Source organism: Frankliniella occidentalis, unplaced genomic scaffold (assembly GCF_000697945.3).
Source record: "Frankliniella occidentalis isolate FOCC.00 unplaced genomic scaffold, Focc_3.1 Scaffold110, whole genome shotgun sequence".
Classification (NCBI taxonomy): Eukaryota; Metazoa; Arthropoda; class Insecta; order Thysanoptera; family Thripidae; genus Frankliniella; species Frankliniella occidentalis.
In genome coordinates this window covers 296,767-306,777 of record NW_026267238.1, presented here as the reverse complement: position 1 = coordinate 306,777, position 10,011 = coordinate 296,767, and the positions used below count along the sequence as shown (strand labels likewise).

The 10,011-nt window shown below is 55.6% G+C and overlaps 1 protein-coding gene across 1 annotated transcript; it reads left to right on the top strand.

Moving 5' to 3' along the window:
- The first annotated feature begins 598 nt into the window (after positions 1-598).
- LOC113205618 (uncharacterized) lies at positions 599-3,290 on the top strand. Its single transcript, XM_052270105.1, has 4 exons — positions 599-607; positions 892-1,197; positions 1,390-1,787; positions 2,565-3,290. Exons 1-4 carry the CDS (start codon positions 599-601, stop codon positions 2,929-2,931), a joined length of 1,080 nt encoding a protein of 359 aa, XP_052126065.1. The 3' UTR covers positions 2,932-3,290.
- The last annotated feature ends 6,721 nt before the right edge of the window (positions 3,291-10,011 follow it).

The following is a 10,011-nucleotide window of genomic DNA, read 5'->3' as shown; positions in this document are numbered from 1 at the left end:
TTTTAGACACTTTACTTTGAATAATCAGAACTACCGGGGTAGTTTTTAAGATAGAAACTTACTGACACTTGGCGAGACTCTTACTTACCGCGAAAGCAATGTCGACTTTAAATGCACACCAAGCAGACGATCAGCGCTGTGACAATAATAACTGATGGAAATGCGCAGGTGCACACTAAATGGCGAGGGACAATTTTTGTACGTAGGCTGGATGTGTCTTTGAGCACATCTAAACCAAATGCAAATTTGCATCCAAGTCACATACAAAATATAGCATTTGTACCTAGCCTAGGTACACTTTGTACCTCTGTACAGACAAATTTGTATCTGATGAAGATGTGCTCAAAGACACATCTAACTAAGGTACAAAAATTGTCCCTCCCCATTTAGAGTGTGCGGCCGTCGTAAAGGTGGCAGCGAGGCGACGCGCGTCTCGTGTCCGTACACCACCGTTCCGCGTAGCGGTCTATTGTTATAACCTGTGCGCGAAGGACATTACGACTGACGAAAATATGTGCGCTGTCCTCAAATAAGTAAAATTTTCATCAACGGATGCAAAATCGAACACGTCGGTTGCGTTTAGAACCCTTTGAGCAAGATGTTTAAGGTATCGCTAAGTGCAAAGTGCCTCAAACGGAGGTAAAGAGAGACAGACAAGGGCGCCGTCACGCGATGCGGACCACAGGCGCCAGGAGGAGGGAAGGGGGGTGTGAACAAGATGGATGTCCCGTGTCGGACGGCCGGGCAAAAACATTAGAGAAGACGCACTCGCTGATGAGACGTACCGAGCACAATGCTACCGCCGGACCAGGCCGGGTGCCGCCAGTGCTACCTGTCACGGCCAAAACAAAACATCCGCGGGCTGGGCTTTACGTGTAGCGTTATTTGCAGGATGACGAGGCGGCTGCAGCCCACTGCCGCTTCTTAAAATGCTACTGCAAAACCATTCCGTTTGATTCATTTCTTTTTTCTGTTAAAAATTTAAGCACAGCTCATTCTTCTTTCTTGCAGGTGTGGTTTCAGAACCGGCGCGCCAAGTGGCGCAAGAAGGAGCACACCAAGAAGGGCCCTGGGCGGCCGGCGCACAACGCGCACCCGCAGACCTGCAGCGGTCAGCCCATCCCCGAGGAGGAGTTGCGGCGCAAGGAGCAGGACCGGCGCGAGAAGAAGATCAAGAAGTCCCTCGAGCGGCAGCAGGTGAGCAGGCTGCCGTTTCATCTCTCGCTGCGGGGGGATTTTAAAGTCTGAAGATCTTTCCGAAATATCGGAAATGTTCCCAGGAAAATGCAAAAAAATTGAAATATTTCCAGAAAAATTTGAAAAACTTGAAACTTCTCTTGAAACAATTAAGAGGTTTTCTTCTAAACAAAATCCTTGCATTTGTTGCAGAGGAAGCTGGCGGCGAAGGGCATCACCGTAGACCTGGAGACGCTGCGCACCGAGTGGGAGGCTCAGCAGAAGGCTAAGAGCAACAAGAACAACGGCGGTCACGGCGGCGGCGGCGGCGGTGGCAGCAACAACAACCCGCTGAGCCACTCCGGGGCTGGGGGCGGAGAGCAACGCGGGGCCGCGCACCCCACCTGGCACATACCGCCGCCGCAGCTGCACTGCGACTGGTCCAGCGGCTGCAGCGAGATCAGCTCGCGCCTGGGCGACCACCGCGAGATCGACGTGGTGGGCGACGAGGCCGACGACCGGGAGGAGCTCGTCGACGAGGAGGCCGTCGACGACCGGCACCACCAGCACCGGAACCGTCTGCTGGGCCTGACCGACGACGATTACCACAGGTGCGTATTGACAAAAGAGTTTGTCGCGATTGTCGCTCAGCAGAACGCGTCCTGCGCGATTTCAAACAATTGTTCGCGCCCGCGCTCTCGCCTCGCTCGCTTCCCCACCGTCCGCGAAGACTGTCGGTCGGAGCTCAGCCTTCGGCAGCCGCGTGACGATACGAAAGCAGGTCGGGCATGCACGTGGGTAATTATAATCGATCATGGATGAGCGCGGCGCGGTGCGGCGGCGGCGCGAGCGTGTGTGATGGGCCGACCTTCCTTGCGGTGCCGGCCTGACGCGACAAGTGACGAGCCTCGTGACGAGCGGGCGCTCTGAGCGGGCGGGATTAATGATCCGATCAGAGGTGTATCGGCGGGGACGCGCCGCCCGTGGAACGGTTACCCTGCGCCAGCACAGCGCCAGCGCCGAGCAAGGCCGCGGGGTCTCAGAAGAACAAGTAGAATCTTACACCAGAGGTGAAAAAAAAATCTCAACAGTCTCGTTACTTTTGAGAAAGTTTTCTGCGCATTTTCCGTTCGTTGTAGGGATAGTTGTCTTGTTCACTTATTTTTCTTCCAATATTATGTTGTTGCTTCTTTTAATGTAGAATTCTTGGTGCCCCAAAAAAGCCAGCCTTGGGGACTATCTAAAATGTTTCCCTATACTTGCACTGCTCCAGCAGCGTCTTCCAAAGAACCACAAGCCGGCCACGCCACACACCATCTGCGATAACGGCTGCCTCCTTCTTCCTCTTTACTCCTCAACCAACCCCCTCACCGACCTTCTTTTTCCAGGAGGACGGAGGTCCCGGAGGCGATCAACTACGTAAAGAGGGGGTGCAGCCCGAGCCCGGAGCGGCGGCCCTGCCCGAGCCCCGGCGCCAGCCCCTGCGCCAGCCCCTGCCCCAGCCCCGGCCCGGCGGCGTCCCGCGGCCCCGCGTCCCCTGCCAGGCAGCTGGACCGGCGGAGAGCGCTTCCACCCCTGCCACCCCTGGCGCCCCTGGCGCCCCCGCTGCCGCCCCTCGCCGCCGTCAAGACCGAGCGGCCGCCCGCCGCCCCCGTGACCCTGCTGCCCCCGGCGGCCATCAAGGCCCGCCGGCTCAACCCCTTCAGCATTGAGTCGCTGCTGTCGAGAAGGTCGCCGTCACCGCGACCCGTCTGACACAGCGCATATCATGTCAATGCGAGCATATTTTAAGGAAAATTGTTTGTATATAATGTAAAAGTGAGCTAGAGACTTAGACAAAGAAAAGAAAAAGTATTATCACCTGTTCCTGTTTTAATTTATTTATGTTAGTTTATGTCGTTATTTGTTTATGTAACACGGATAACCACTGGGGAGGTTAATGGATCAAAGAAGTGAAATAGTGTTTTGCGTCTGGGGAAATTATTGTAAAAGGCAATGAAGTACATCATATTTGTGGTTCCTCTTCTGTGACACGAAGTGGTGCGGAAAGATCAATATAATAGTAATAATAATAATAAGACTGCCGCCGTCAATAAAACATATCTCTTCACACATCGCGGCGTTCGTCCTTTATTTCTCATACTCACACACGACGACCATTGCGACGAGCAGCAGGGGCTGCCGCCAGGTGTGTGCCTGCGCCGCCCCCGCGTCCTCCCACCAACGCCCCGCCACGCCACGCCCCGCGTGTCCTGTGTCCTGCTGTGGTCCTGGCTATTCATGCAGATAGCGGCAGGACAATGGCGCCAGCCCCGGCAGCAGCAGCGGCAGCAGAGGCAGCAGCTGAGGCAGTAGAGGCAGCAGAGGCAAGCTGAGGCAGGCAGTAGAGGCAGCAGAGGCAGCACCCCCACCACCTCCACAACCACCACCTCCCCCTCCACCACCACCTCCACCACCACCTCCACCACCACCTCCACCAGCTCGACCACCAGCAGCAGCAGCTGCGCAGGCCGCGTGCGGGGCGCGGCGGGCTCCCCACCTCGCTGCGCTGTGCTTCGCGGCGCTGCGCGGGCGCCCCCACCGAGGGACCCTGGAGGGGCCTATAGCGCCGTTAACAAGACGCGTCGCCCACGCCACGCCGACGGCGACACTCCGCGCAATTAAGGCAGCCGGCAGGAGTCTTGTTCTCTCGTGGCGTGGCGCTGCTTATATTTAATTAAGGGCACACCTCCCGGAGTGCAATGGGGCCGAACAGAGAAGAGAACAGCGCGCGGGCAGGGCAGCGGCGCGGCAGCGGGGCGCGGGCCCCCTGCAGGCGCGTGGTGTCACATCAAGGCCCTTAGAAATCAGTTCAGCAGGATCACGCGCGCCCTTGCCAGCAGCGCCGATGGGCTGCCAAGAGAAGTGACATGCAGCAACAACAATAAGAGAAGGTATGTACTGTTTCCATTGTTAAAACTAGTTAGAAAAATAAACCATAACAATTTTTGAAAAAAAAGAAGTTTTTTTGGGGAAAGAAAAACACAATAAGTGATTGAGCTATTCTGCAGGTGTTATCAGCGCCGCTGGCAGCCCCATATACACCGCCTTTCGTGTTCCGCCGATAGCCCCCCTCACCGCCGGTCACGCGTCCAGTGTGCATGTCCTCCGTCCATTCCACACAGCGGCAAAACTTTGGCCGATAATTGATTCGAGTTGACCAGCGCCGAGCGGCGGGGCTGGCTGGAGGTGCGCCTTGCGCTATACACGTGTAATGAGTGCTGCGAATGGGGCGTGGCGTGGCGGGGTGGGGCGGGGTGGGGCGGGGCTGAGACGGCGCGCGATAATCACCGCATTATACCACATTTCAATCACTCGCCACGCTGGACGCTGCGCTGGACGGTCCGATCGCCTTGTGAAATATTGGTTCAGCAACACACACACGTCGGGAAGCCTGCCAGCTCCTTCGCCGGGAGGCGGGGGGAAGAGAAAAAGAAAACAACAGCATAAATGACGGTAAAGCGTAATTAATACGATTTCACTTATTGGAGGATTAGCCGTCCTCTTACGCCGTCCACCAAGGTCAGATGAAGAAAAGCCTAACGGATCTGCAGGAGGTTGATCGTGACACCTCGCCAGGTGCATTAGTATGCCGCTGGGGGCGGGGCCAGGCCGCGGCAAGCCGGGGGTGAAAAAGCCGAGGGGCGTTGCTCTTTATTTATCAGCTATTTAATATTTCACTCCCTGAAGTGGCGGGCGGGGGCGGAGCCAGGCGTTCGGTAGACGCCGCGGGCGCCGCGTTTACCCGCGCTAACTCACAGCAAACTAGGCAGGCGGTACGAGAAGTAGTAGTCTCATCCACGGCGTCGTCGGTCGGTACATTGTGCAGAAAATAAAACTCAGAGCTGATGCCGCTTTTTCATTTCTTTCAAAACTTTGAAACAACCACCAGCACAACAACCACCACCAGCACAACAACCACAACAACAACAACAACAACCACCACCACCACCACCACCACCAACTAAGGTGATTGCACCTTATCAACAACATGTTGTTGATAGGTGGTGCGATAGGTGGTGCACCACCTATCGCCCATCGCCTAGTACATTTCGCACGGACCACCGACACCGTCGTCTGCGCGTCCGGCTGATGGCCTCCCTGACGACGCTGGCCAGGCGGAGCGGCGGTATGGTAGCGAACAGGAAGCCAATAATTATTTAATCAGTGAGAGAGCTCCGCTGGCTGCGCTGAGCTCCGCCGGCGGGAGCTGCAAACAAGGCACTTGAGGCGCCGCGAGTTATAGGCTGATGGGTCGGAGGGATTATACTTTTCACGCAATTAGAGCCGCCCTGCACCGACACCCACCACTTTTTTTCCTCTCTTTCTCACTCCTTTCTTTATTTTTTCCCTTCATTCTTTAACGTCTCACTTCTGTGTTTCTCGTTCTCGCCTTGCTGCTGGGCCGGCCGGCCTCGGTCGGGTGCAGGCCGTTCTTGTTGTTGTTGCACTTTTTTGTTGCACGTCACCCACCTGGCGGGATCCCGGCGGCGGCGGGCCCATACGGATAGTGGCAGTAGTAAAGTGTAATGAGTAGGCTGGGAAGAGATAAATCAGGTCCAAAGTGGGGCCGATCAGACGGTCACAACACAGGGCCGCCGACACCTAGGAAGGGGAGGGGGGGATGTGTGGGTAGATGAATACATATGGATGGACGGACGCATGTATGGCTCATAGATAATTTCTCTCATTGCATCAATAGATATTCGGAAAACGCCTCCTGGTATGCACCCAACCAATCACTCACTGGAAAAAAGGGGTATGACTTAGTGCCTTTTTAATGCCTTTAGAAAGGCACGAACGTGTTCAAAGGCACTAAAATTTAGCTTTTTTAGGGCATTTCAAGAGCCTCTCCAGGGATGAGTATTTTGTGGTGGCTCTGTAAAAGTCATTAACAAAAAGTCATTAACACCCCAAGAAGGGTGTTGATTCCGACCTTTGATTTTCCAGTGTTACCTTATTGAAAATTGAAAACGAAATTTTTACCTTATCGTTTTAAAGGGATTTTCTTTCGTTTGTTTCAGACGTCGGGTCAGAGGGGCCCACAAATACAGCTTGCGATTTTCTGTGTGTGGATGACATGGTTGGGATGGATGGATGGATGGATGGATGGAAGATAGGGGAGGGAGGGGAAGTGGGGAAACGGAAGCGAGCAGGGAGCAAGGCGTGGGGGTTGAGAGGGGGCGAGGAAGAGGAGGGGAAGGCGAGAAGGGGGGTGGGGCAGGGGGAGGCAGGCTGACGGAGCGCGCGGCAGCGTTATGGATAGCCTTAATAATTGCTCAATTTTCTTGATAAGCCGGCCGCCTTTCCTCTATTGTTTTTGTTGGTTCGGGGCAAAAGGCGGGCGCAGGCAAGCAGCCCAGCCCAAAGGCAGCTCAAGGCAGCCCACAGGCAGGCCAAAGGCAGCCCAAAGGCTGCAGGTCCCTCTCTCGCCTCGGCGGCGCTGCGTTTCGCTTGTTTGTCCGTAATTGACTTGTCTCGGCGGGTCGGGGCGGGGCGGGGCGGGGCGGCCTGGTCAGCCATCAGAGCCCGGCGGGGCTGGTGGGGTCGGTCGCCCCGGGCCCAGTGCGTGCGCCAGAGTGTGAGTTTTCACCCGGGCCGAGGATCGAACACCAAGTCTCGACTACGCAGCGCCCCAATGAAGTACATCATATTTGTGGTTCCTCTTCTGTGACACGAAGTGGTGCGGAAAGATCAATATAATAGTAATAATAATAATAAGACTGCCGCCGTCAATAAAACATATCTCTTCACACATCGCGGCGTTCGTCCTTTATTTCTCATACTCACACACGACGACCATTGCGACGAGCAGCAGGGGCTGCCGCCAGGTGTGTGCCTGCGCCGCCCCCGCGTCCTCCCACCAACGCCCCGCCACGCCACGCCCCGCGTGTCCTGTGTCCTGCTGTGGTCCTGGCTATTCATGCAGATAGCGGCAGGACAATGGCGCCAGCCCCGGCAGCAGCAGCGGCAGCAGAGGCAGCAGCTGAGGCAGTAGAGGCAGCAGAGGCAAGCTGAGGCAGGCAGTAGAGGCAGCAGAGGCAGCACCCCCACCACCTCCACAACCACCACCTCCCCCTCCACCACCACCTCCACCACCACCTCCACCACCACCTCCACCAGCTCGACCACCAGCAGCAGCAGCTGCGCAGGCCGCGTGCGGGGCGCGGCGGGCTCCCCACCTCGCTGCGCTGTGCTTCGCGGCGCTGCGCGGGCGCCCCCACCGAGGGACCCTGGAGGGGCCTATAGCGCCGTTAACAAGACGCGTCGCCCACGCCACGCCGACGGCGACACTCCGCGCAATTAAGGCAGCCGGCAGGAGTCTTGTTCTCTCGTGGCGTGGCGCTGCTTATATTTAATTAAGGGCACACCTCCCGGAGTGCAATGGGGCCGAACAGAGAAGAGAACAGCGCGCGGGCAGGGCAGCGGCGCGGCAGCGGGGCGCGGGCCCCCTGCAGGCGCGTGGTGTCACATCAAGGCCCTTAGAAATCAGTTCAGCAGGATCACGCGCGCCCTTGCCAGCAGCGCCGATGGGCTGCCAAGAGAAGTGACATGCAGCAACAACAATAAGAGAAGGTATGTACTGTTTCCATTGTTAAAACTAGTTAGAAAAATAAACCATAACAATTTTTGAAAAAAAAGAAGTTTTTTTGGGGAAAGAAAAACACAATAAGTGATTGAGCTATTCTGCAGGTGTTATCAGCGCCGCTGGCAGCCCCATATACACCGCCTTTCGTGTTCCGCCGATAGCCCCCCTCACCGCCGGTCACGCGTCCAGTGTGCATGTCCTCCGTCCATTCCACACAGCGGCAAAACTTTGGCCGATAATTGATTCGAGTTGACCAGCGCCGAGCGGCGGGGCTGGCTGGAGGTGCGCCTTGCGCTATACACGTGTAATGAGTGCTGCGAATGGGGCGTGGCGTGGCGGGGTGGGGCGGGGTGGGGCGGGGCTGAGACGGCGCGCGATAATCACCGCATTATACCACATTTCAATCACTCGCCACGCTGGACGCTGCGCTGGACGGTCCGATCGCCTTGTGAAATATTGGTTCAGCAACACACACACGTCGGGAAGCCTGCCAGCTCCTTCGCCGGGAGGCGGGGGGAAGAGAAAAAGAAAACAACAGCATAAATGACGGTAAAGCGTAATTAATACGATTTCACTTATTGGAGGATTAGCCGTCCTCTTACGCCGTCCACCAAGGTCAGATGAAGAAAAGCCTAACGGATCTGCAGGAGGTTGATCGTGACACCTCGCCAGGTGCATTAGTATGCCGCTGGGGGCGGGGCCAGGCCGCGGCAAGCCGGGGGTGAAAAAGCCGAGGGGCGTTGCTCTTTATTTATCAGCTATTTAATATTTCACTCCCTGAAGTGGCGGGCGGGGGCGGAGCCAGGCGTTCGGTAGACGCCGCGGGCGCCGCGTTTACCCGCGCTAACTCACAGCAAACTAGGCAGGCGGTACGAGAAGTAGTAGTCTCATCCACGGCGTCGTCGGTCGGTACATTGTGCAGAAAATAAAACTCAGAGCTGATGCCGCTTTTTCATTTCTTTCAAAACTTTGAAACAACCACCAGCACAACAACCACCACCAGCACAACAACCACAACAACAACAACAACAACCACCACCACCACCACCACCACCAACTAAGGTGATTGCACCTTATCAACAACATGTTGTTGATAGGTGGTGCGATAGGTGGTGCACCACCTATCGCCCATCGCCTAGTACATTTCGCACGGACCACCGACACCGTCGTCTGCGCGTCCGGCTGATGGCCTCCCTGACGACGCTGGCCAGGCGGAGCGGCGGTATGGTAGCGAACAGGAAGCCAATAATTATTTAATCAGTGAGAGAGCTCCGCTGGCTGCGCTGAGCTCCGCCGGCGGGAGCTGCAAACAAGGCACTTGAGGCGCCGCGAGTTATAGGCTGATGGGTCGGAGGGATTATACTTTTCACGCAATTAGAGCCGCCCTGCACCGACACCCACCACTTTTTTTCCTCTCTTTCTCACTCCTTTCTTTATTTTTTCCCTTCATTCTTTAACGTCTCACTTCTGTGTTTCTCGTTCTCGCCTTGCTGCTGGGCCGGCCGGCCTCGGTCGGGTGCAGGCCGTTCTTGTTGTTGTTGCACTTTTTTGTTGCACGTCACCCACCTGGCGGGATCCCGGCGGCGGCGGGCCCATACGGATAGTGGCAGTAGTAAAGTGTAATGAGTAGGCTGGGAAGAGATAAATCAGGTCCAAAGTGGGGCCGATCAGACGGTCACAACACAGGGCCGCCGACACCTAGGAAGGGGAGGGGGGGATGTGTGGGTAGATGAATACATATGGATGGACGGACGCATGTATGGCTCATAGATAATTTCTCTCATTGCATCAATAGATATTCGGAAAACGCCTCCTGGTATGCACCCAACCAATCACTCACTGGAAAAAAGGGGTATGACTTAGTGCCTTTTTAATGCCTTTAGAAAGGCACGAACGTGTTCAAAGGCACTAAAATTTAGCTTTTTTAGGGCATTTCAAGAGCCTCTCCAGGGATGAGTATTTTGTGGTGGCTCTGTAAAAGTCATTAACAAAAAGTCATTAACACCCCAAGAAGGGTGTTGATTCCGACCTTTGATTTTCCAGTGTTACCTTATTGAAAATTGAAAACGAAATTTTTACCTTATCGTTTTAAAGGGATTTTCTTTCGTTTGTTTCAGACGTCGGGTCAGAGGGGCCCACAAATACAGCTTGCGATTTTCTGTGTGTGGATGACATGGTTGGGATGGATGGATGGATGGATGGATGGA